This window comes from Carcharodon carcharias, chromosome 21, assembly GCF_017639515.1.
Source record: "Carcharodon carcharias isolate sCarCar2 chromosome 21, sCarCar2.pri, whole genome shotgun sequence".
In the NCBI taxonomy this organism is placed as follows: domain Eukaryota; kingdom Metazoa; phylum Chordata; class Chondrichthyes; order Lamniformes; family Lamnidae; genus Carcharodon; species Carcharodon carcharias.
The window spans coordinates 84,239,676-84,266,108 of NC_054487.1; the positions used below are offsets into that span (position 1 = coordinate 84,239,676).

Genomic DNA, 26,433 nt, shown 5'->3' on the forward strand with positions numbered 1-26,433 from the left:
GAATATAATGTGGAAAAACATGAAGATATCCAGTTTGGTAAGAGGAATGTGTGTGTACAGCATTTCCTAAATGGTAAGAGATTAGAAAGTGTATACATACAAAGGGACTGAGTGTCCTCATCAAAAGGTCATTAAAAGCTAACACGTAGGTGCCGCAGGCAATTAGAAAGGCTCATGGAATGTTAGCCATTATCTCAAGAGGATTTGAGTACAGGAAAAGTGAAGTCTTGCTTCAATTGTATAGAAGCTTGGTTAGACTGCACCTGGAGTACTGTGTGCTATTTTGGTCCCCTTACCTCAGAAAGGATATTATTGCCATAGAGGGAGTGCAACGAAGGTTCATCAGACTTGTTTCAGGGATGGTGGGATTGTCTTATGAAGAGAGGTTGGGGAAACTGGGCCTGTATTCTCTAGAGTTTCGAAGAATGAGAGATGATCTCATTGAAAGCTACAAAATACTTAAAGGGATAGACAGTGTAGATGCAGGTAAGATGTTTTCCCTGGTTGGGGAGTCTAGGACCAGGGGCACAATTTCAAAATAAGGGGGAAGCCACTTAGGAGCGAGGTGAGGAGAAATTGTTTTACTCAGAGGGTTGTGAATCTTTGGAATTCTCAACCCCAGTGGCTGTGGAAGTTCAGTCATTGAGCATGTTTAAAGCAGAGATTGACAGATTCCTAAATACCAATGATATAAAGGGATATGGGGAGAGTGTGGGGGGGAAAATATATTGAAGTGGATGATCAGCCATGATTGTATTGAATGGCAGAGCATGCTCGATGGGCTGAATGGCCTCCTCCTGCTCCTACATTTCTACTCTTTAGATGACAATCTTGCCAGCAGCACTCTATAAATATTTTTTAAAAAATGTTATCATCCTAAGTGTATGTTTACATTCCTGTATTCCACATTGTAATTGTAGATGCTACAAATCTAGGTTTACAGGCTGTTTATCTTCACACTCAACGCCCTCTGGGAGTTCCCCTGAATCTTTTGTGCATCTCTCCCAGAAAGGCAGCAGGCAGTGTGCACATTCTTTGAGGGCGGGTTTTCAAAGCAAGTGGCTGGAGGATTATTTTTATTCTTTCATGAACTGTCCATTTATTGCCCATCCCTAGTTGCCCCTTGAGAAGGTGGTGGTGAGCTGCCTTCTTGAACCGCTGCAGTCCCTGTGGTGCAGATACACCCAGGCGGTGCCGTCAGGGAGGGAGTTCCAGGATTTTGAGCCAGGTAATAGTGGGCTATGAAACCTCACTCAGCGCTAATTAGTCATACACAGGAGGCCAGTTGGTCCATCATGGCTGTGCCAGCTCCTAGCTCAGTTTCCCCTCACCCTGCCTTTTCCCTTCAGCCCTGCAAAAATTCTGCCCCATCAATTCATTACCCGATCCCCTTCTGAAAATGATTTGTGGAATCTGCTTCCACCATCCTTTAGGGACTGAAATGAGGTTTGCATTGATAAACTCCCCATGGAACAGGATGCCCGTGTACTATGAAAGGAAGTGTTGGCGAGTGAGTTAGCAATGAGGAAGTTTGCGATGTGTGTTGCAATCTGCAGTGTATTGGCTGGGGCTGGTTCTGTCTGTTCTGTTCTGTTCTGCAGACACACCTTTCCCCCTGGAAGGGCACCTGTGGGCGTGGGGACTCAGGCAGCAGAAGCACCGATCCTGCCTTCCGCCCCGACTCGCTTCTCCTCCCGGCAGAGACTCCCGAGATGGCAACAAGCCCGGACGCCTTTATCCGCACGGTGCTGAGGCAGGAGCCGCTTCCTGACCTGGACTCCAGCTTGGCTGTCCCCTCCGAGGAGAGACTCAAACTGTCCCGGCTCCAGCAGGATGACAAAAGCTTCCGACTCCGGCAGCAAGTCAGCCTCAGTTTGTCCCGGAGGAGCAGGAAAACCTCCACAGGTGAGACATACGCGCGCACACCCGGACAGGTGAGTCACACACGTCCACCTGGGCAGGTAAGAGAGAACCAGGTACCTGTAGCAGGGGGAGTGTTTCCCCACCTTGGAGGGGGAGTCTGTGCCCCTGGGAGGGGGATGGGTGGGAGCCTGTCCCCCTGTGGGGTTTAGGGTGGGGTCCCGTCCCCCTGTGGGGGTTTGGGGTGGGGTCCCGTCCCCCTGTGGGGGTTTGGGGTGGGAGCCTGTCTCCCTGTTGTGTTTGTGGGCAGAGCCTGTCCCCACTCACTGAGGTAGATTTACCAGCACCTGAGGTCATCACATTGTCTTGAATTTTAATTGCTTCACCATTGGCAGCCGTGCCTTCATCCACCTGGGCCCTAAGCTCTGGAATACCCTCCCTAAACCTCTCCACCTCCCTATCTTTCTCTCTCCTAATTTAAGACACTCCTTAAAACCTATCTCTTTGACCAAGCTTTTGGTCACCTGTCCTAATATCTCCTTAGCTGGTTCAGTTTGTTTGATTGTGTTCCTGTGAAGTGCCTTGAAAATGTTTCGCTCCACAAAGGTGCCATATAAATGCAAGTTGTTGTTTGAAGCCTACTTCATTTTAATTTAAATGAACAAATGTTTGGTGGGAGGCTCCTGATAGGATACGGCTTTTTACTCAGTATCAGGAAGAAGAGAGTCTACCCCATAGTGTGAAAAACACTTGAAGGTTATAGTTGGATGCTGACAGCATGTTGTCAGAGAATGAGGCCAGCACTGAACCTGTCAAGATGAGTCAGCTGTGTTTTGTTTGTAATCAACGGCTGGGAAAAACTGATGGGTGGACCCTCTGGCTGATTTACTTCATTTTTTAAGGTTATTTTAGCCACTGTGGGATTGTTGAATTACAATTTCTCTCCTTGATGGTCGTCTGTCAGAAGCAATGTTAAATCAGGGCTCCTATCTGCCCTTGCAGTTGGGTGTAAAAATCCCATGGCCACTGTTTCATCCCATTACATGGCATCTGCAACACAGAAACAGGCCATTTGGCCCAACTTGTCCATGCTGGTGTTTATGCTCAACACGAACCATCTTCCACCCCTTTTCATCTCACCCCATCAACATTTCCTTCCATTCCTCCCTCCCCCCACCCCTCCCCGTGTTTATCCAGCTTTCCCTTGAATACCTCTATACTACTTACACCAGCCACTTCCTGTTGTAATGCGTTCCACATTCTGGGTTAATAAGTTTCTCCTGAATTCTTTATTGGGTTTACTCGTGACCATCTTGCATTGCCGGCCCCTGGTTTTGGTTCTCTTTGCAAGCGAAACCATCTTCTGGAAGTCAACTCGAATGAGCTTTCATAATCCTGAAGACCTCTATCAGGTTTGGGTCAAAATCCTGGAACTCCCTTCCTAACAGCGCTGTGTGGGTGACCCTACGCCACAGGGACTGCAGCGGTTCAGGAAGGCGACCCACCACCACCTTCTCAAGGGCAATTAGAGATGGGCAATAAATACTGGCCCAGCCAGCAAAGCCCCCACCCCATGAATGAATTTTTTTTAAAAAAGGTTACCCCTCAGTTTTTTATCGAGAAAAGGGCTCTGGCCTGTTTAGTCTCTCCTGATAGGTATAACCTCTATAAGTGGCTGGTGCTGGGGATCCCTGCTCTCTTGTCATCTGCTCCACTGCCTCTGCTCATTTGAGACTCCAAAGAAGAGGAGGGGAGTTCTTCTCCCCGCTGTCCTGGCCAATATTTAGTTATCTCTTAACCAACGTCACTAAAACAGATTATCTGATCATTTATTGCTGTTCGTGAGGCTATGCTGTGCGAAATGTGGCTGCCTTGTTTACTGAATTACAACAGTGACTACACTCCAAAAGTACTTCATTAGCACTGAAACACTTTGGGATGTGAAAAGCATTATATAATTTTAAAAATTTATCTTGGGGTCTGGGCATCATTGTTACCCATCCCTAATTGCCCTTGTGAAGGTGGTGGTGAGCTGCCTCCTTGAACCGCTGCAGGGAAGCAATTCCAGGATTCGAACCAGCGATGATTAAAGAATGGTGATGTGGTTCCAAGTCAGAAATCCCTTCATTTAGATCAGAGGTAAATTATCTCCAAACCATCGCTGATAACAATCATTACAGCATTAGCTGTTGTGCTGAATGGCCTCTGAATGTTAATTGCATGCGTCCATTTCTGAATCTTGCACTGCAGTCTAGCCACTCAGCAATCCCATTCTGTCTAGAGTTCATGCCATGTTATTCAATTGTAGGCTCTCTTCATCAGTCCAGCTCCATCTAAAATCCATGTCAGATTATTCTATCAGACACTCGTCCTTTAGTTGATTCCAGTTTTACAATAGTCTGAATAACACAGTGGGATACGACTGTCTTAACTCTTCATATATTTGTCCTAAATTCTTCCTGTGTTATTTTAGACATTAACATCTTTAATATAAACAAGAAAAAAAGAGAGGAATTTCAGCGGGACTAGCTCCTGCATGCTGGTTTCTGACGGTGGAAATTAAAGAGCTGAGTTTCCTCCCCTTGTTTCTCTGAGCAAGATAGAGCGATTCTGTGATTATCTGTAAACTTTAATCCTGCCTCCCCACCCCAGTAAATTTTGGAGTGCGGTTAAGACTCCACCCTGCAACTGGAGAGCTCCTGCGGTGTTTCTCTCATTTTGATAATGTCAGTATGGGTAATGTGTTAACCAATTAGGCAGAAGGTCTGGAGTTCAGGTCCCACCCTAGAAAGTTGAGTGCAGCATTCAAGCTGAGAATTCAATGGTCTACCAGCCATCGAAGGTGGATGTTAAAGATCTCGTGGCAATATTTTGAAGACAAGCAGGGAGTGCTCCCATCTCACCAACAGTTATCCCTCCATCAACACTATAAACAAATGATTTTGTTACGTTCTACTGTGCTCATGAACTGATTGCACATTTATCTGTCAGCAAGCAAATCGATTACTGCAGACGTGGAGACCAATATAAAACGAAGCACATACTACTTACTTACACAAACAACAAAGCGCTAACATGATGTGTGCTTCTCCAACCAGACCCTACTCTAGACTAACATTAACATTGTAGCCTGTGCGACACAGCTATTGGGTCTTACAGTCACATGTTCAATCTGCTCACATTCTCTTAAAGGTGTATTACACCACAGATCTGATCATTTATTGCTGTTGTGGGATCTTGCAAATTAGCTTCCACCTTTCGTACATTACCACAGTGACCACACTTTAAAAAGCTCCAAAGGACGGCACCTCTGACAGTGCAGCACTCCTTCAGTAAATGCACCGAAATGTAATCTTAGATTGTGCTCAAGCCTCCAGAGTGGGGTCTGAACCAAGGACCTTCTGAACCAGAATGTTATCGAGTGAGAAAACCCATTACAGGAAACCATTATAAATACTTCCTGGTTTGCACCATGAAGAAGTGTAACCAGGGTAATCTTTTAATGAACGCATTGAAACAGTTGGACATGCACCTTGGTATGAACCCTTTATGGCCTCGATCCTCCCTACTCTCTAACCTCCTCCAGTCTACAAACCTCCAAGATCTCTCGCTCCTCCGATTCTGGCCTCTTGCTCATCCCTGATTTTCATTGTTCCACCATTGGTGGCTGCGCCCTCAGGTGCCAAGGCCCTAAGCTCTAGAATTCCCTCCCTAAATCTTCCTGCCCCTCCACCTCTCTCTCCTTCTTTCAAATGTTCCTTATAGACCGCCTCTTTGAACAAGCTATTGGTCACCTGGCTTATTGTCTACTTAAGTGGCTCATTGTTAAATTTTGCCTGATGATCGCTCGAGTGAAGTGCTTTGTATCCTATTAAAGTAGCAACCTTTTGTGTATAAAATCACTGCTCCCTCCTATTACAAAGCTTAAACTCCAAGACAACATTTTGTCGGTTGCATTGTAGCTTATAGGGTTTACAAAACGCTACAACCTGTGTGTGGTCTGCATGTTACTGTGACAGAATTGCTAATAGTACTATTTTATTCCTAGGTCGGATGCAGCGGACTCTCAGTGCCCCCGACTACGTTAGCTGCAAGACAACCACTCTGTTTGAGTACCCCACACTGCCGCTGCCAGTGCCTCGGTATGGTTACGCCAAGGTATGTCACTGGTGAATGATTGCCACTTATAGAGAGAAACTAGTCAGGGAGCCTAGGTCAAAGGGACATAAGTTTAAAATCAGAGGTGGGTCATTCAGAAGTGAAATTAGGAAGCACCTCTTCACACAAAGGATGTGAAGGGTGGTAGAAGGGTAGAACTCAAGCTCAAACAATTTTAAGTCAGAGTTGATTTGTGAATCAGGGATAGAAAGGGATATGGAATCAAGGCAAGTGGGGGGAATTCAGCTCTGATCAGCCATGATCCCAGTGAGTGATGGAAGAGGCTCGAGGAGCTGAATGGCCTCCTCCTGTTCCTGTGTTCCCAGCGCTGCGACTACAATGTGTTCTGTGAACTTTTACATCTTAAATTACTTAAAAGGCTGGTTGCTCCCTACGATACATTGGGCATAGTGAGTCCAGGTTACAGAGGGCAGGTTCCGACTCTAACCTGTGCAACCTGAAGTCGGTTCACCTTCTGACAATTATGGGACTGAAAGAAAAAGAATTTGCATTTGTATTGCACCTTTCATGACCTCAGGATTGTCACAAAATGCTTTACAGGCATTGAGAAACTTTTGAAGTGTAGTCAATGTTGTCATATAGGAAACACGGTAGTAAATTTGGGCATAGCAAGCTCCCACGAGCGGCAATATGATAATGACCTGATGATCTGTTTTTCTTTGTGTTGGCTGAAGAATAAATATTGACCAGGACACAAGGTAGAACTCCTTTTAACGTTTTAAACACTGCGATCTGACCCCCCGTCAACTTCGAAACAGGAGAGGATACAAGCCAAGTTGATCCAAAGTACTGAGAGGTTCAGGCACAGAGGGGTAAATTTGGAAAGTAGGCAAGTTATGGTGGATCCTTGATTTGACTAAGCACTGTGAGCAATTCTGTCCTCCATCTTATAAAAAGGATATAGTGGCACTTGAAAAGCTGCAAAGGTGATTGACAGGGATGATACCAGACTGAGAGGCTATAGCCATCAGGAGGGATTGAACAGGCTGGGACTTTTTGGAAAGGAGAAGACTGAGGAGTCACCTGATTGAAGCCTTTAAAATGATGAAAGAGTTTGATATGGTAGACGACAGGGAAGATGTTGCTGCCTGTGGGGAAGTCAAGAACTAGGGGCCATAAATATAAGATGGTCACTGATAAATCTAATAGTGAATTCAGGAGAAACGTCTTTACCCAGAGAGTGGTAAGAATGTGAAACTTGCTACCAGAGGGAGTAGTTAAGGTGGATAGCATAGATGTATTTAAGGGGAAGCTAGATAAACACAGGGTAGAAAGGAATAGAAGGATTTGCTGATAGGGTAAAATGAAGAGATGAGGGAGGGGCTCATGTGAAGCACAAACACAATGGACCTTTTGTGGGACTTTAATTACCCAAATGTAGACTGGGAAAGAGGTAGTGTAAAGGGTGCAGAGGGGGAAACGTTCCTAGATTGTGTTCAGGAGAATTTTCTACAGCAGTAGGTGTCCAATCCAACAAGAAAAGATGCACAGTTGACGTTTCGAGTCCTCATGACCCTTCAACAGAACTCATGAGGACTCAAAACGTCAACTGTGCTCTTCTCCACCGATGCCACCAGACCTGCTGAGTTTTTCCGGGTATTTTTGCTTTTGTTTTTGTTTTGGATTTCCAACATCTGCAGTTCTTTGCTTTTATCTAAGAAAAGATGCACTGTTGGACCTGGTTCTTGGAAATGAGGCGGGCCAAGTAGATCAAGTGTCAGTGGGGGAACATTTAGGAGACAGTGATCATTGTATTGTACATTTTATGATGATGATAGAAAAGGACGATAGGCAATCCAGAGTAAAAATAATTAAACGGACAAGTGCCGACTTTGGTGGGGCAAGAACAGAGCTGGGCCAGATAGACTGGAAAGAAAGATTGGTGGGAAAAACTGTAGCTGAACAATGGGCTACCTTCAGAAAAGAAATGATTCATGCATAGTCAAGGTATATTCCTTCAAAAGGGAAAGGTAGGACAAACAAATCCAGAGCTCCCTGGAAGAAAAAGGAGATTGAAATTAAATAAAGAAGAAAAAGTGTGCTTATATCAGGTAGAAAATACAATTGAGAATGGGATTGGGGGTAGTGTATTGAGATGGATAGAAAACTGGTTGGCAGACAGGAAACAAAGAGTAGGAATAAACGGGTCTTTTTACGAATGGCAGGCAGTGACTAGTGGGGTACCACAGGGATCGATGCTGGGACCCCAGTTATTCACAACATATATTAATGATTTAGATGAGGGAATTAAATGTAATATCTCCAAATTTGCAGATGACACAAAGCTGGGTGGGAGGGTGAGCTGTGAGGAGGATGCAGAGATGCTTCAGTGTGATTTGGACAAGCTGAGTGAGTGGGCAAATGCATGGCAGAAGCAGCATAATGTGGAAAAATGTGAGGTTATCCACTTTGGTAGCAAAAACAGGAAGGCAGATTGTTATCTGAATGGCTATAAATTGAGAGAGGGGAATGTGCAACGAGACCTGGATGTCCTCGTACACCAGTCGCTGAAGGTAAGCATGCAGGTGCAGTAGGCAGTAAAGAAGGCAAATGTTTTGTTGGCTTTCATAGTGAGAGGATTCGAGTATAGGAGCAGGGATGTCTTGCTGCAATTGTGCAAGGCCTTGGTGAGACCACACCTGGAATATTGTGTGCAGTTTTGGTCTCCTTATCTGAGGAAGGATGCTCTTGCTATAGAGGGAGGGCAGCGAAGGTTTACCAGACTGATTCCTGGGATGGCGGGACTGACATATGAGGAGAGATTAAGTCAGTTAGGATTATATTTGCTGGAGTTCAGAAGAATGAGGGGGGACCTCATAGAAACCTATAAAATTCTAACAGGACTGGACAGGGTAGATGCAGGAAGGATGTTCCTGATGGTGGGAGAGTCCAGAACTAGGGGTCACAGTCTGAGGATATGGGGTAGACCAATTAGGACTGAGATGAGGAGAAATTTCTTCACCCAGAGAGTGGTGAGTCTGTGGAATTTGCTACCACAGAAAGTGGTTGAGGCCAAAACATTGTATGTTTTCAAGAAGGAGTTAGATATAGCTCTTGGGGCGAAAGGGATCCAAGGATATGGGGAGAAAGCGGGAGCAGGCTATTGAGTTGGATAATCAGCCATGATCATAATGAATGGTGGAGCAGGCTCCAAGGGCCTATTCCTGCTCCTATTTTCTATGTTTCTATGTTGAGAACCAAGAGGAATACAGGAGGTTCACAGGGGAGGTGAAAAAGCATATTAGAGAAGCGAAGAGGGATTATGAGAAAAGACTGGCAGCCAACATAAAGGGGAATCCCAAAGTCTTCTATAGGCATATAAATATTAAAGGGTGGTAAAAGGAGGAGTAGGGCCGATGAAGGGAAAAAGGAATTTACACATAGATGAAGGGGCCGTGGCTGAGGTATTAAATGAATAATTTGCATCTATCTTTACCATGGTGGTAGATGCTACCCAGACCATGGTGACAGATGAGGAAACTCTGTGACTAGAAGGGATCAAAATTGATAAGGAGGAAGTGTTGAATAGACTGTGGGTACTTAAGGTTGACAAGGCTTAGGGGACCAATTGAAATGCATCCAAGGATATGGAAGGAAGTGAGAGTAGAAATTGCAGGGGCGCTGGCCATAATCTTTCAGTCTTCCCTAGGGATGGTGCCAGAAGACTGGAGAATTACAAACATCATGCCCTTGTTCAAAAAAGATTGTAAGGATAAGCCCCACAATTACAGACCAGTCAGTTTAACTTCAGTGGCGGGCAAGATTCTAGAAATGATTATTTGGGATAGAATTAGTAATCGCATAGAAAAACATGGGTTGATAAGGAAGAGCCAGCATGGATTTCTAAAGGGGAAATCATGTTTAACTAACTTGCTGGAATTTTTTGAAGAGGTAACAGAAAAGATCGATGAGGATAATGCTGTTGATGTGGTGTACATGGACTTTCTAAAGGCATTTGACACAGTGCCACACAACAGACTTGTGAGAAAAGTTATTGCTCATGGAATAAAAGGGACAGTAGCAATGTGGAAACATAATTGGCTGAAAAATAGGAAGCAGAGGGTAATGGATAATGGGTATTTTTCGGGCTGGAGGAAGGTTTCTTGTGGAGTTTCCCAGGGGTCGATATTGGGACCCTTGCTTTTCCTGATATATATTAATGATCTAGATCTTGGTGTGCAGGGGACAATTTCAAAATTTGCGGATGTCACAGAACTTGGGAGTGTTGTGAACTGCAAGGAGGACGGTGTGGGACTTCAGTAGGACATGGACAAGTTGGTGGAGTGGGCAGATAGGTGGCAGATGAAGTTCAAAGCGGAGAAGTGTGAGATGATGCATTTGGTAGGAAGGATATAGACAATATAAAATATGGGGTGAAATTTTGAAGGGGTGCAGGAGCAGAAAGACTTGGATGTATATAGATCATTGAAGGTGGCAGGACAGGTGGAGAGAGCAGCCAATAAAGCATATAGTATTCTGGGCTTTATCAATAGGGGCATAGAGTGCAAGTACAAGGGAAGTAATGCTGAATTTATATAAGACACTTGTTAGACCTCAGCTGGAATATTGTGTACAGTTCAGGGCACCACATTATAGGAAGGATGTGAACACATTGGAGAGAGTGCAGAAGAGTTTTACAAGAATGGTTCCAGGGATCAGAAACTTCAGCTATGAGGAAAGATTGGAGAAGTTGGGACTGTGTTCCTTGGAGAGGAGAAGGCTAAGAGGAGGTTTGATAGAAGCTTTCAAAACCGTGAGGGGGCTGGCCAGAGTAGATAGGGAGAAGCTGTTCCTGTTCGTAGACAGATTGAGAACGAGAGGGCACAGATTGGAAATGATTTGTAAAAGAAGAAAATGTGACATGAGAAAAATATTTTTCACACCACGAGTGGTTCAGGTCTAGAATGTGCTGCCTGGAAGTGTGGTGGAGGCAGGTTAAATCGAGGCATTCAAGAGGGCATTAGATGGTTATTTGAATAGAAACAAGGTGCAGGGGTACAGGGAAAAGGCAGGAGAACGGCACTAGGTCTCTAATTCTCATCTGGAGAGCCGGTGCAGACATGATGGGCCAAATGGCCTCCTTCTGTGCCATTAAGATTCTGTGAATGTCCTGTTTCTGCACTGTAACTCGTATGCAGTTCTCGATAAGCGCTACAAGATTTCAATCCAGCAATTAGTTGTACCCAGATTATCTGGGTTATGAGAGTTTTACTGGGTGCTCCCTAATTTCACAGGCCCTGTAGACTGCTTGAGTTAATCTGTCCCGTGAGCATTGAATCACAGAGTTGCGCCTTTTAAGAGTGTTTGGTGTCTCTTACCAAGTCCTGATCTTTACTGATTGTGATATAATATCAAAATGCTTCATGTTCTGACAATGGGCTGCTAAAATCTTAGTGCTGTGCAATTTTTCTGTGCCTATCTACCTGAATACTGATTCAACTTGTTTTAACACTGCACTAATCCCGTGGGCATTCACAGATGAGCCAACATTAACTGGCTATCAATCAAAGAAATGTCTACATTTTGCCTTTGGTTGTTACCAGGTTTCCTGACAGACGACCCCCTTCGGTTTGTGCATGTCACTCTTATAAGTTTGTTTCTGCTGATGGCCTCTCCCATTGACAGGGGAGAGCTCATCTGCTCTTAAAATTGCAGTCAGCTTGATCGGGGTGAGAATGGGAATGTGTTAGACACCCATTTAATTTCAACTGCTCCCCATTCTCCAACGACAGTTGGAGTTAAAATCCCCCTTAATAAGTTGAATCACGGGAATGCCAAGGAGGACAAGGGTGGGGCGCAGATACCAAACCAAAATGCCTACTCTTAGATGTGATTCCGTGATTGGACAGAACTTGCTGAACAATCCTGAGTGCGCTAATAGCTACACTAACAACCAATTTAAGATAATGCTGGAAAAACTCATCATGTCTGACAGCATCTGTGGGGAGGAATACAGTTAATGTTTCAAATCCATATGACTCTTCATCAATTGTTGAAGAGTCATACGGACTCGAACTGTTAACTGCGTTCCTCTCCACAGAGGCTGTCAGACCTGCTGAGTTTTTCCAGCTATTTTTGTTTTTGTTTCAGATTTCCAGCATCCGCAGTATTTTGCTTTTAATTTAATTTAAGATAATGTGTTGAATTAAAATGTGGCTCACTTATGCTTGCTAGAAGTGACATGCATTCATATGCAGGAACCCATTCTCTGCAAACAAAAGGAATATGTTCAAGCCTTGTACCTCTTTTGAATTACCCTAGAGCATGGGGAGCCTGTAGTACCCTGTTGTTTTCTTCATGGCAATGCCTCAGACAATTAGAGTCAACTTGCCAACCAATCAGCACCCTTTTCTCCTGTAGTGATTGTTTGAAATTTGGCATTCTTGTCATTGTCCTGATGAGTGCAAGGTGGAACGTTTCAGCAACATGTCTCTCTTTTCAGCAATATTTGAGCTCTGTCCTACCAAGTGACTGTTTAGATACCAGAATAATAAAATGAAGGTGGACCCAGGGCATCATGGAGATCTTCCATACACGATCAATAAAAGGTGTGAGAAGGAGAATAAAACCAACCTGGAACTGAAAGATATAGGTTATAGGAATAAATTAGGAACATAAGACTTAGGAACAGGAGTAGGCCATACAGCCCTTCGAACCTGCTCTGTCGTTCGATAAGATCATGGCTGACTTGCCTGTGGCATCAACTCCACCTTGCTGTCTGCCCCCTCATAATCCTTGACTCCCTTGTTCATCAAGAATGCATCTTGAATAAATTCCATGACCACTGCCTTCTGGGAAACAGATTTATCGCTGCTCCGGTCCCTCACTCACTCGCTGGGCCCGAACTATTCCGGGGCCCTGACGCCCTCCTCAGTCCCCCTCATCATTTAGAATCGCAGTCTCACCTTTGCTGGCTCCGACCCCTCATCACTCAAGGTCCTGGTGGAATGAATCTCTGGGTGTGTTTTTGTTTATTTATTCTTGAGATGTGGGCTTTGCTGGCAAGGCCAATATGTCTTGCCCATCTTTAATTGCCCTTGAGAAGGTCCTCCCTTCCCTGCACCAACCCTTGTGATTTTTGTTCATTTGTGATTTGTGTGTTGCTAAATTGATTTTTTTTCTTTTTCCCTTTTGACAGACTCCAGAATCTATGAGTTACACAATTAATCAGATGCTCGGCAACAGAGCTGCACTCTTTTCATCAGGGACCGGTCGGTTCTTGTCCCAAGGCCTGCAGAGCCAAACGATTAAACCAACTCGCCGGATTGAGGTTTCCCCAGAAAACAGCCCGGTCTTGTCCCGCGCTCGCCCCTGGATGGAATCGAGGTTTTTGAGGAAGGGGACAGTGGGGAGAGACCCTGCCATGTCCTACGGTCGCCATGCCAGCTACATCGAGAGAAAGCTGGGCAGTCGGATGAGCAACGTGAGGCCCGTTTTGCGCAGTAACACAAGGTACACTCAAACGGAGGTCGTTGCCACTCCCCGACCGACAGTTGTCAGCAGGGCCTCCTCTCAGAGTTCCCAGAAGCACATGGTCACCATGAGCAGGGAACCCCAATCCCCCGGGAGCGTTCTTGCCGATACGACCAACCCTATCGCAATCTTCCGTCCCGGCCTCAGTCAAAGCATGTCGAGGATCTATGAGAGGAACCAAACTGGGGCCTTGGATCAGCAGCCAGAGGGAGTGGCTTCCAGTTACCATGGTGTTTCTCACAAGAGGCATGCCCAGATTGTAAACAGATTTAACTGGAACCAAACGTCTTACCAGACTCATTACTCTACCACCAACAACGCCGTAGTTACTGAGGAGTTAACGCCAATGGAAAGCCCAACAGTGGAGGCCCAGATAGAGGCCCAGATTCAGGCCGAGGCCCAAGTCCAGGCACAGCGAGCTCAGGCCCAAGCTCAGGTCCAAACCAGCTATCAGATGTTGGCCTACCAGGAAAACTATGAGACACAAGGAGAGCATGAAAGCCTTACTGAAAGGTAATTAATGTCAGCACTGAGGGGGTAAACTGAATGGTAAGGCCAGCTTAATCACTTGGCATGGCTCCCATAATTATTCATGCTAAATCTGAAGCAGCATCAGCTATTCTCTGTACCAATTTCAGGAAGAGGATTCCGGCTGAATGATCCCGTGTTGCTGAATACTGTAGCTAATATTCCTTAGTCTAAGCAGGAGGTACGATACTTCAATAATATCAGGGATAAGGGACTTCAGTTATGTGGAGAGATTGGAGAAGCCGGGGTTGTCCTGCTTAGGACAGAGAAGGATAAGAGGAGATTTAATAGATGAGTTCAAAATTATGAAGGATTTAGATAAAATAAGGGGAAGCGGTTTCCAGCGGCAGAAGGGTTGGACACAGATTGAGGGCCTGAACTTTACATTTGTCTGGTGCACGCGATCGGCCGGCCAGAAGCGGACACAATATGTGCTTCTGGATGCGATCGCAACTGACAATTTCACGCTGGCCGGCCAATGAACTGGCTTCCAGCGTGAAACGCGGGCTGAGAGAAGGTCAGGGCTATCCGGGGACGCTGGAGGAGGACGGGCACCGAGACATGTGAGGGTTTACAATGAGCTCCCTGAAGGCTGACAACTGCTGTGGAGCTGCCGGAGGGAGGGAGCTGCAGTGTTGTTCAAAGGGATATTTACACACCAGAAAATGCCACAAACTATCTCTAATGTAACTACAACCAACTGACACCAATACTCTTAACTCCTCAACCTCCAAACACCTTCTGGGCATTTTATCCCACCCTGGATTGAGGAAGATGCAAACACGTGACAGCCGCCTGGCCGATTGGCCCATGTGCCAAGCGTAAAAGCGCAGGGGCCACTAAAAAAACCCCGGTTGACGGGGGCTGTAATTGGCTTAATTGGAACTTTGATTGCTGGCGGGCACACTTCCAACTCCTGCGTGCGCCTGCCAACTGTGGTCTGGCACGACGTCACTATGACATCGCGACCCCCCCCTTGGGTTAAGAGGAGTCGGCCATGCGTCCGATCGGGCAGGTAGAGTTCTAGCCTGAAGGTAATTGGCAATGTAACTGGAGGAGAGATTTGGAAAATTCATTTCGGTCAGTGGGTCGTTGTGATCTGGAACGCTCTGCCAGGTAGGAGGGTGAAAGAAGATCCAACAGGAACTTCCATAGGGGAATTGGATAAGTACTTGAAGGGCATAAACTTGCAGGGCAATGGGGAAAGAGCTGGGCGAGTGGAGTCAACTGGAAAGCTTTTCAAAGAGCAGGCACAGGCAGGATGGGCTGAATGGTCTCGTTCTGTGGCCGCCTTTGTTCCCATTGAAATGTTTTATGCTTTAGAATCAGGTCTTGTGTAACAACTTTCCATCACAAAGATTTGCACAGGTGAGGGAAACCCATCAGCCCATTTTCCCACATAATAGTCCCCGAAGGAGTATTTTGTGGGAAAATATTACAACACCTGGTGGCCCTTCTGAAAGAGTCCATTGAGGTTATTTCAACCATCGGCCATTGGCGTGTGTGTGTGGCAGCCAGCGGATTATCCCCAGGTGGCGAATCATTTTGATTTTAGGGTGGGGCCTGGTTAGTATGTCTACCAGCAAGTCACGTGTCACAAACAGACCTGCTCCATGACAAAGGAAAATTCTGCAGAAGCTGGAAATCTGAAATTAAAACAGAAAATGCTGGAAAAACTCAGCAGGTCTGACAGCCTCTGTGGAAAGAGAAACAGAGTTAACGTTTTGACTGTATGACCCTTCTTCAGAGCTGCTGTACGATGTGTAGGCTCCAGGTTTGTACAGTATCAGGAGTAGCACAATAACATGGGAAACTTCAATTCAACAAGAGAGAATCTAACCATCGCCCTTTGAGATTCAATGGCATTACCATCACCGAAACCCTGACGATTAGCATCCTGAGGGTTACCATTGAGCAGAAACTGAACTGGACTAGCCATATAAATATTGTGGCTACAAGAGCAGATAAGAGGCTAGGAATCCTGTGGAGAGTTACTCACCTCCTGATTCCCAAAGCCTGTCACCATATACAGGGCACAAGTCAGGAGTGTGATGGAATACTCCCCACTTGCCTGATGAGTGCAGCTCCAACAACACTGAAGAAGCTCAACACCATCCAGGACAAAGCAGCCCACTTGACAGGCACCCCATCCACAAACATTCACTCCCTCTACCACCGATGCACATCTCCCGCACTGTGGCGGTCCCCACTCCTCACTCTGCCGCGTTCCTCACTCCTCACTCTGCCGCGTTCCCCACTCCTCACTCCTCACTCTGCCGCGTTCCTCACTCTTCGCTCCTCACTCTGCCGCGTTCTTCGCTCCTCACTCTGCCGCGTTCTTCGCTCCTCACTCTGCCGCGTTCCTCGCTCCTCACTCTGCCGCGTTCCCTGCTCCTCACCCCTCACTCTGCCGCGTTCCCCGCTCCTCACCCCTCACTCTGCCGCGTTCCCCGCTCCTCACCCCTCACCCTGCCGCGTTCCTCACCCCTCACCCTGCCGCGTTCCTCACCCCTCACCCTGCCGCGTTCCTCACCCCTCACCCTGCCGCGTTCCTCACCCCTCACCCCGCCGCGTTCCTCACCCCTCACCCCGCCGCGTTCCTCACCCCGCCGCGTTCCTCACCCCGCCGCGTTCCTCACCCCGCCGCGTTCCTCACCCCGCCGCGTTCCTCACCCCGCCGCGTTCCTCACCCCGCCGCGTTCCTCACCCCGCCGCGTTCCTCACCCCGCCGCGTTCCTCACCCCGCCGCGTTCCTCACCCCGCCGCGTTCCTCACCCCGCCGCGTTCCTCACCCCGCCGCGTTCCTCACCCCGCCGCGTTCCTCACCCCGCCGCGTTCCTCACCCCGCCGCGTTCCTCACCCCGCCGCGTTCCTCACCCCGCCGCGTTCCTCACCCCGCCGCGTTCCTCACCCCGCCGCGTTCCTCACCCCGCCGCGTTCCTCACCCCGCCGCGTTCCTCACCCCGCCGCGTTCCTCACCCCGCCGCGTTCCTCACCCCGCCGCGTTCCTCACCCCGCCGCGTTCCTCACCCCGCCGCGTTCCTCACCCCGCCGCGTTCCTCACCCCGCCGCGTTCCTCACCCCGCCGCGTTCCTCACCCCGCCGCGTTCCTCACCCCGCCGCGTTCCTCACCCCGCCGCGTTCCTCACCCCGCCGCGTTCCTCACCCCGCCGCGTTCCTCACCCCGCCGCGTTCCTCACCCCGCCGCGTTCCTCACCCCGCCGCGTTCCTCACCCCGCCGCGTTCCTCACCCCGCCGCGTTCCTCACCCCGCCGCGTTCCTCACTCCTCACTCTGCCGCGTTCCTCACTCCTCACTCTGCCGCGTTCCTCACTCCTCACTCTGCCGCGTTCCCCACTCCTCACTCTGCCGCGTTCCTCACTCCTCACTCTGCCGCGTTCCTCACTCTGCCGCGTTCCTCACTCTGCCGCGTTCCTCACTCTGCCGCGTTCCTCACTCTGCCGCGTTCCTCACTCTGCCGCGTTCCTCACTCTGCCGCGTTCCTCACTCCCCGCCCCTCACTCTGCCGCGTTCCCCGCCCCTCACTCTGCCGCGTTCCCCGCCCCTCACTCTGCCGCGTTCCCCGCCCCTCACTCTGCCGCGTTCCCCGCCCCTCACTCTGCCGCGTTCCCCGCCCCTCACTCTGCCGCGTTCCCCGCCCCTCACTCTGCCGCGTTCCCCGCCCCTCACTCTGCCGCGTTCCCCGCCCCTCACTCTGCCGCGTTCCCCGCCCCTCACTCTGCCGCGTTCCCCGCCCCTCACTCTGCCGCGTTCCCCGCCCCTCACTCTGCCGCGTTCCCCGCCCCTCACTCTGCCGCGTTCCCCGCCCCTCACTCTGCCGCGTTCCCCGCCCCTCACTCTGCCGCGTTCCCCGCCCCTCACTCTGCCGCGTTCCCCGCCCCTCACTCTGCCGCGTTCCCCGCCCCTCACTCTGCCGCGTTCCCCGCCCCTCACTCTGCCGCGTTCCCCGCCCCTCACTCTGCCGCGTTCCCCGCCCCTCACTCTGCCGCGTTCCCCGCCCCTCACTCTGCCGCGTTCCCCGCCCCTCACTCTGCCGCGTTCCCCGCCCCTCACTCTGCCGCGTTCCCCGCCCCTCACTCTGCCGCGTTCCCCGCCCCTCACTCTGCCGCGTTCCCCGCCCCTCACTCTGCCGCGTTCCCCGCCCCTCACTCTGCCGCGTTCCCCGCCCCTCACTCTGCCGCGTTCCCCGCCCCTCACTCTGCCGCGTTCCCCGCCCCTCACTCTGCCGCGTTCCCCGCCCCTCACTCCGCCGCGTTCCTCACTCCGCCGCGTTCCTCACTCCGCCGCGTTCCTCACTCCGCCGCGTTCCTCACTCCGCCGCGTTCCTCACTCCGCCGCGTTCCTCACTCCGCCGCGTTCCTCACTCCGCCGCGTTCCTCACTCTGCCGCGTTCCTCACTCCTCACTCTGCCGCGTTCCTCACTCCTCACTCTGCCGCGTTCCTCACTCCTCACTCTGCCGCGTTCCTCACTCTGCCGCGTTCCTCACTCTGCCGCGTTCCTCACTCTGCCGCGTTCCTCACTCTGCCGCGTTCCTCACTCTGCCGCGTTCCTCACTCTGCCGCGTTCCTCACTCTGCCGCGTTCCTCACTCCTCACTCTGCCGCGTTCCTCACACCTCACTCTGCCGCGTTCCTCACACCTCACTCTGCCGCGTTCCTCACACCTCACTCTGCCGCGTTCCTCACTCTGCCGCGTTCCTCACTCTGCCGCGTTCCTCACTCTGCCGCGTTCCTCACTCTGCCGCGTTCCTCACTCTGCCGCGTTCCTCACTCTGCCGCGTTCCTCACTCTGCCGCGTTCCGCGTTCCTCACTCTGCCGCGTTCCGCGTTCCTCACTCTGCCGCGTTCCGCACTCCTCACTCTGCCGCGTTCCGCACTCTGCCGCGTTCCTCACTCTGCCGCGTTCCTCACTCTGCCGCGTTCCTCACTCCTCACCCCTCACTCTGCCGCGTTCCCCACCCCTCACTCTGCCGCGTTCCCCACCCCTCACTCTGCCGCGTTCCCCACCCCTCACTCTGCCGCGTTCCCCACCCCTCACTCTGCCGCGTTCCCCACCCCTCACTCTGCCGCGTTCCCCACCCCTCACTCTGCCGCGTTCCCCACCCCTCACTCTGCCGCGTTCCCCACCCCTCACTCTGCCGCGTTCCCCACCCCTCACTCTGCCGCGTTCCCCACCCCTCACTCTGCCGCGTTCCCCACCCCTCACTCTGCCGCGTTCCCCACCCCTCACTCTGCCGCGTTCCCCACCCCTCACTCTGCCGCGTTCCCCACCCCTCACCCTGCCGCGTTCCTCACCCCTCACCCTGCCGCGTTCCTCACCCCTCACCCTGCCGCGTTCCTCACCCCTCACCCTGCCGCGTTCCTCACCCCTCACCCTGCCGCGTTCCTCACCCCTCACCCTGCCGCGTTCCTCACCCCTCACTCTGCCGCGTTCCTCACCCCTCACTCTGCCGCGTTCCTCACTCCTCACCCCTCACTCTGCCGCGTTCCTCACTCCTCACTCTGCCGCGTTCCTCACTCCTCACTCTGCCGCGTTCCTCACTCCTCACTCTGCCGCGTTCCTCACTCTGCCGCGTTCCGCGCTCCTCACTCTGCCGCGTTCCGCGCTCCTCACTCTGCCGCGTTCCGCGCTCCTCACTCTCCCGCGTTCCTCGCTCCTCACTCTGCCGCGTTCCCCGCTCCTCACTCTGCCGCGTTCCCCGCTCCTCACTCTGCCGCGTTCCCCGCTCCTCACTCTGCCGCGTTCCCCGCTCCTCACTCTGCCGCGTTCCCCGCTCCTCACTCTGCCGCGTTCCCCGCTCCTCACTCTGCCGCGTTCCCCGCTCCTCACTCTGCCGCGTTCCCCGCTCCTCACTCTGCCGCGTTCCCCGCTCCTCACTCTGCCGCGTTCCCCGCTCCTCACTCTGCCGCGTTCCCCGCTCCTCACTCTGCCGCGTTCCCCGCTCCTCACTCTGCCGCGTTCCCCGCTCCTCAATCTGCCGCGTTCCTCGCTCCTCACTCTGCCGCGTTCCTCGCTCCTCACTCTGCCGCGTTCCTCGCTCCTCACTCTGCCGCGTTCCTCTCTCCGCCGCGTTCCTCACTCCGCCGCGTTCCTCACTCCGCCGCGTTCCTCACTCCGCCGCGTTCCTCACTCTGCCGCGTTCCTCACTCCTCACTCTGCCGCGTTCCTCACTCCTCACTCTGCCGCGTTCCTCACTCCTCACTCTGCCGCGTTCCTCACTCCTCACTCTGCCGCGTTCCTCACTCCGCCGCGTTCCTCACTCCGCCGCGTTCCTCACTCCGCCGCGTTCCTCACTCCGCCGCGTTCCTCACTCCTCACTCCGCCGCGTTCCTCACTCCTCACTCCGCCGCGTTCCTCACTCCTCACTCTGCCGCGTTCCTCACACCTCACTCTGCCGCGTTCCTCACTCTGCCGCGTTCCTCACTCTGCCGCGTTCCTCACTCTGCCGCGTTCCTCACTCTGCCGCGTTCCTCACTCTGCCGCGTTCCGCACTCCTCACTCTGCCGCGTTCCGCACTCCTCACTCTGCCGCGTTCCGCACTCCTCACTCTGCCGCGTTCCGCACTCCTCACTCTGCCGCGTTCCGCACTCCTCACTCTGCCGCGTTCCCCACTCTGCCGCGTTCCCCACTCTGCCGCGTTCCTCACTCTGCCGCGTTCCTCACTCTGCCGCGTTCCTCACTCTGCCGCGTTCCTCACTCTGCCGCGTTCCGCACTCCTCACTCTGCCGCGTTCCGCACTCCTCACTCTGCCGCGTTCCGCACTCCTCACTCTGCCGCGTTCCGCACTCCTCACTCTGCCGCGTTCCGCACTCCTCACTCTGCCGCGTTCCGCACTCCTCACTCTGCCGCGTTCCCCACTCTGCCGCGTTCCCCACTCTGCCGCGTTCCCCACTCTGCCGCGTTCCTCACTCTGCCGCGTTCCTCACTCTGCCGCGTTCCTCACTCTGCCGCGTTCCTCACTCTGCCGCGTTCCGCACTCCTCACTCTGCCGCGTTCCGCACTCCTCACTCTGCCGCGTTCCGCACTCCTCACTCTGCCGCGTTCCGCACTCCTCACTCTGCCGCGTTCCGCACTCCTCACTCTGCCGCGTTCCCCACTCTGCCGCGTTCCCCACTCTGCCGCGTTCCCCACTCTGCCGCGTTCCCCACTCTGCCGCGTTCCCCACTCTGCCGCGTTCCCCACTCTGCCGCGTTCCCCACTCTGCCGCGTTCCTCACTCTGCCGCGTTCCTCACTCTGCCGCGTTCCTCACTCTGCCGCGTTCCTCACTCTGCCGCGTTCCCCACCCCTCACCCCTCACTCTGCCGCGTTCCCCACCCCTCACTCTGCCGCGTTCCCCACCCCTCACTCTGCCGCGTTCCCCACCCCTCACCCTGCCGTGTTCCCCACCCCTCACCCTGCCGCGTTCCTCACCCCTCACCCTGCCGCGTTCCTCACCCCTCACCCTGCCGCGTTCCTCACCCCTCACCCTGCCGCGTTCCTCGCCCCTCACCCTGCCGCGTTCCTCGCCCCTCACCCTGCCGCGTTCCTCGCCCCTCACCCTGCCGCGTTCCTCGCCCCTCACCCTGCCGCGTTCCCCGCTCCTCACTCCGCCGCGTTCCCCGCTCCTCACTCCGCCGCGTTCCCCGCTCCTCACTCCGCCGCGTTCCTCGCTCCTCACTCCGCCGCGTTCCCCGCTCCTCACACCGCCGCGTTCCCCGCTCCTCACACCGCCGCGTTCCCCGCTCCTCACACTGCCGCGTTCCCCGCTCCTCACACTGCCGCGTTCCCCGCTCCTCACACCGCCGCGTTCCCCGCTCCTCACACCGCCGCGTTCCCCGCTCCTCACACTGCCGCGTTCCCCGCTCCTCACTCTGCCGCGTTCCCCGCTCCTCACTCTGCCGCGTTCCCCGCTCCTCACTCTGCCGCGTTCCCCGCTCCTCACTCCGCCGCGTTCCTCGCTCCTCACTCCGCCGCGTTCCTCGCTCCTCACTCCGCCGCGTTCCTCGCTCCTCACTCCGCCGCGTTCCTCGCTCCGCCGCGTTCCTCGCTCCGCCGCGTTCCTCGCTCCGCCGCGTTCCTCGCTCCGCCGCGTTCCTCGCTCCTCGCTCCGCCGCGTTCCTCGCTCCTCGCTCCGCCGCGTTCCTCGCTCCTCGCTCCGCCGCGTTCCTCGCTCCTCGCTCCGCCGCGTTCCTCGCTCCTCGCTCCGCCGCGTTCCTCGCTCCTCGCTCCGCCGCGTTCCTCGCTCCTCGCTCCGCCGCGTTCCTCGCTCCTCGCTCCGCCGCGTTCCTCGCTCCTCGCTCCGCCGCGTTCCTCGCTCCTCGCTCCGCCGCGTTCCTCGCTCCTCGCTCCGCCGCGTTCCTCGCTCCTCGCTCCGCCGCGTTCCTCGCTCCTCGCTCCGCCGCGTTGCTCACTCTGCCGCGTTCCTCGCTCCTCACTCTGCCGCGTTCCTCGCTCCTCACTCTGCCGCGTTCCTCGCTCCTCACTCTGCCGCGTTCCTCGCTCCTCACTCTGCCGCGTTCCTCGCTCCTCACTCTGCCGCGTTCCTCGCTCCTCACTCTGCCGCGTTCCTCGCTCCTCACTCTGCCGCGTTCCTCGCTCCTCACTCTGCCGCGTTCCTCGCTCCTCACTCTGCCGCGTTCCTCACTCTGCCACGTTCCTCGCTCCTCACTCTGCCACGTTCCTCAATCCTCACTCTGTCACCTTCCTCACTCCTCACTCTGCCGCGTTCCTCACTCTGCCGAGTTCCTCACTCCTCACTCTGCCGAGTTCCTCACTCCTCACTCTGCCGAGTTCCTCACTCCTCACTCTGCCGAGTTCCTCACTCCTCACTCTGCCGAGTTCCTCACTCCTCACTCTGCCGAGTTCCTCACTCCTCACTCTGCCGAGTTCCTCACACCTCACTCTGCCGCGTTCCTCACACCTCACTCTGCCGCGTTCCTCACACCTCACTCTGCCGCGTTCCTCACACCTCACTCTGCCGCGTTCCTCACACCTCACTCTGCCGCGTTCCTCACTCTGCCGCGTTCCTCACTCTGCCGCGTTCCTCACTCTGCCGCGTTCCTCACTCTGCCGCGTTCCTCACTCTGCCGCGTTCCTCACTCTGCCGCGTTCCTCACTCTGCCGCGTTCCTCACTCTGCCGCGTTCCTCACTCTGCCGCGTTCCGCGTTCCTCACTCTGCCGCGTTCCGCGTTCCTCACTCTGCCGCGTTCCGCGTTCCTCACTCTGCCGCGTTCCCCACTCCTCACTCTGCCGCGTTCCCCACTCTGCCGCGTTCCCCACTCTGCCGCGTTCCTCACTCTGCCGCGTTCCTCACTCTGCCGCGTTCCTCACTCTGCCGCGTTCCTCACTCTGCCGCGTTCCTCACTCTGCCGCGTTCCTCACTCTGCCGCGTTCCTCACTCCTCACCCCCCACTCTGCCGCGTTCCCCACCCCTCACTCTGCCGCGTTCCCCACCCCTCACTCTGCCGCGTTCCCCACCCCTCACCCTGCCGCGTTCCTCACCCCTCACCCTGCCGCGTTCCTCACCCCTCACCCTGCCGCGTTCCTCACCCCTCACCCTGCCGCGTTCCTCACCCCTCACCCTGCCGCGTTCCTCACCCCTCACCCTGCCGCGTTCCTCACCCCTCACCCTGCCGCGTTCCTCACCCCTCACCCTGCCGCGTTCCTCACCCCTCACCCTGCCGCGTTCCTCACCCCTCACCCTGCCGCGTTCCTCACCCCTCACCCTGCCGCGTTCCTCACCCCTCACCCTGCCGCGTTCCTCACCCCTCACCCTGCCGCGTTCCTCACCCCTCACCCTGCCGCGTTCCTCACCCCTCACCCTGCCGCGTTCCTCACCCCTCACTCTGCCGCGTTCCTCACCCCTCACTCTGCCGCGTTCCTCACCCCTCACTCTGCCGCGTTCCTCACTCCTCACCCCTCACTCTGCCGCGTTCCTCACTCCTCACTCTGCCGCGTTCCTCACTCCTCACTCTGCCGCGTTCCTCACTAACTCCTCACTCTGCCACGTTCCTCACTCTGCCACGTTCCTCACTCCTCACTCTGCCGCGTTCCTCACTCCTCACTCTGCCGCGTTCCTCACTCTGCCGCGTTCCCCGCTCCTCACTCTGCCACGTTCCTCAATCCTCACTCTGCCACCTTCCTCACTCCTCACTCTGCCGCGTTGCTCACTCTGCCGAGTTCCTCACTCCTCACTCTGCCGAGTTCCTCACTCCTCACTCTGCCGAGTTCCTCACTCCTCACTCTGCCGAGTTCCTCACTCCTCACTCTGCCGAGTTCCTCACTCCTCACTCTGCCGAGTTCCTCACTCCTCACTCTGCCGAGTTCCTCACTCCTCACTCTGCCGAGTTCCTCACTCCTCACTCTGCCGAGTTCCTCACTCCTCACTCTGCCGAGTTCCTCACTCCTCACTCTGCCGCGTTCCTCACTCTGCCGCGTTCCTCACTCTGCCGCGTTCCTCACTCTGCCGCGTTCCTCACTCTGCCGCGTTCTTCACTCTGCCGCTGTCCTCACTCCTCACTCTGCCGCTGTCCTCACTCCTCACTCTGCCGCGTTCCTCACTCCTCACTCTGCCGCGTTCCTCACTCCTCACTCTGCCGCGTTCCTCACTCCTCACTCTGCCGCGTTCCTCACTCCTCACTCTGCCGCGTTCCTCACTCCTCACTCTGCCGCGTTCCTCACTCCTCACTCTGCCGCGTTCCTCACTCCTCACTCTGCCGCGTTCCTCACTCCTCACTCTGCCGCGTTCCTCACTCCTCACTCTGCCGCGTTCCTCACTCCTCACTCTGCCGCGTTCCCCACTCCTCACTCGGCCGCGTTCCCCACTCCTCACTCGGCCGCGTTCCCCACTCCTCACTCTGCCGCGTTCCCCACCCCTCACTCTGCCGCGTTCCTCCCTCCTCACTCTGCCGCGTTGCTCACTCTGCCAGGTTCCTCACTCCTCACTCTGCCGCGTTCCCCACTCCTCACTCGGCCGCGTTCCCCACTCCTCACTCGGCCGCGTTCCCCACCCCTCACTCTGCCGCGTTGCTCACTCTGCCGCGTTGCTCACTCTGCCGCGTTGCTCACTCTGCCGCGTCCCTCGCCCCTCGCTCTGCCGCGTCCCTCGCCCCTCGCTCTGCCGCGTCCCTCGCCCCTCGCTCTGCCGCGTCCCTCGCCCCTCGCTCTGCCGCGTCCCTCGCCCCTCGCTCTGCCGCGTCCCTCGCCCCTCGCTCTGCCGCGTCCCTCGCCCCTCGCTCTGCCGCGTCCCTCGCCCCTCGCTCTGCCGCGTCCCTCGCCCCTCGCTCTGCCGCGTCCCTCGCCCCTCGCTCTGCCGCGTCCCTCGCCCCTCGCTCTGCCGCGTCCCTCGCCCCTCGCTCTGCCGCGTCCCTCGCCCTGCCGCGTCCCTCGCCCTGCCGCGTCCCTCGCCCTGCCGCGCCCCTCGCCCTGCCGCGCCCCTCGCCCTGCCGCGCCCCTCGCCCTGCCGCGCCCCTCGCCCTGCCGCGCCCCTCGCCCTGCCGCGCCCCTCGCCCTGCCGCGCCCCTCGCCCTGCCGCGCCCCTCGCCCTGCCGCGCCCCTCGCCCTGCCGCGCCCCTCGCCCTGCCGCGCCCCTCGCCCTGCCGCGCCCCTCGCCCTGCCGCGCCCCTCGCCCTGCCGCGCCCCTCGCCCTGCCGCGTCCCTCGCCCTGCCGCGTCCCTCGCCCTGCCGCGTCCCTCGCCCTGCCGCGTCCCTCGCCCTGCCGCGTCCCTCGCCCTGCCGCGTCCCTCGCCCTGCCGCGTCCCTCGCTCCTCGCCCTGCCGCGTTCCTCGCTCCTCGCCCTGCCGCGTTCCTCGCTCCTCGCCCTGCCGCGTCCCTCGCTCCTCGCCCTGCCGCGTTCCTCGCTCCTCGCCCTGCCGCGTTCCTCGCTCCTCGCCCTGCCGCGTTCCTCGCTCCTCGCCCTGCCGCGTTCCTCGCTCCTCGCCCTGCCGCGTTCCTCGCTCCTCGCCCTGCCGCGTTCCTCGCTCCTCGCCCTGCCGCGTTCCTCGCTCCTCGCCCTGCCGCGTTCCTCGCTCCTCGCCCTGCCGCGTTCCTCGCTCCTCGCCCTGCCGCGTTCCTCGCTCCTCGCCCTGCCGCGTTCCTCGCTCCTCGCCCTGCCGCGTTCCTCGCTCCTCGCCCTGCCGCGTTCCTCGCTCCTCGCCCTGCCGCGTTCCTCGCTCCTCGCCCTGCCGCGTTCCTCGCTCCTCGCTCTGCCACCTTCCTCGCTCCTCGCTCTGCCGAGTTCCTCACTCCTCGCTCTGCCGAGTTCCTCACTCCTCACTCTGCCGAGTTCCTCACTCCTCACTCTGCCGAGTTCCTCACTCCTCACTCTGCCGAGTTCCTCACTCCTCACTCTGCCGCGTTCCTCACTCTGCCGCGTTCCTCACTCTGCCGCGTTC

The 26,433-nt window shown here is 54.9% G+C and overlaps 1 protein-coding gene across 2 annotated transcripts in view; it reads left to right on the top strand.

Moving 5' to 3' along the window:
* The first annotated feature begins 1,199 nt into the window (after positions 1–1,199).
* The window catches only part of LOC121293360 (plakophilin-2-like), an 88,188-nt gene continuing 62,954 nt past the window's right edge, over positions 1,200–26,433 (top strand). For both annotated transcript variants that reach the window (XM_041216350.1, XM_041216351.1), the window contains exons 1-3: positions 1,200–1,905; positions 5,909–6,018; positions 13,178–14,025. In XM_041216350.1, coding sequence (XP_041072284.1) covers positions 1,713–1,905; positions 5,909–6,018; positions 13,178–14,025 — 1,151 coding nt within the window. In that variant the 5' untranslated portion in view covers positions 1,200–1,712. The remainder of the gene's footprint in view (positions 1,906–5,908; positions 6,019–13,177; positions 14,026–26,433) is intronic.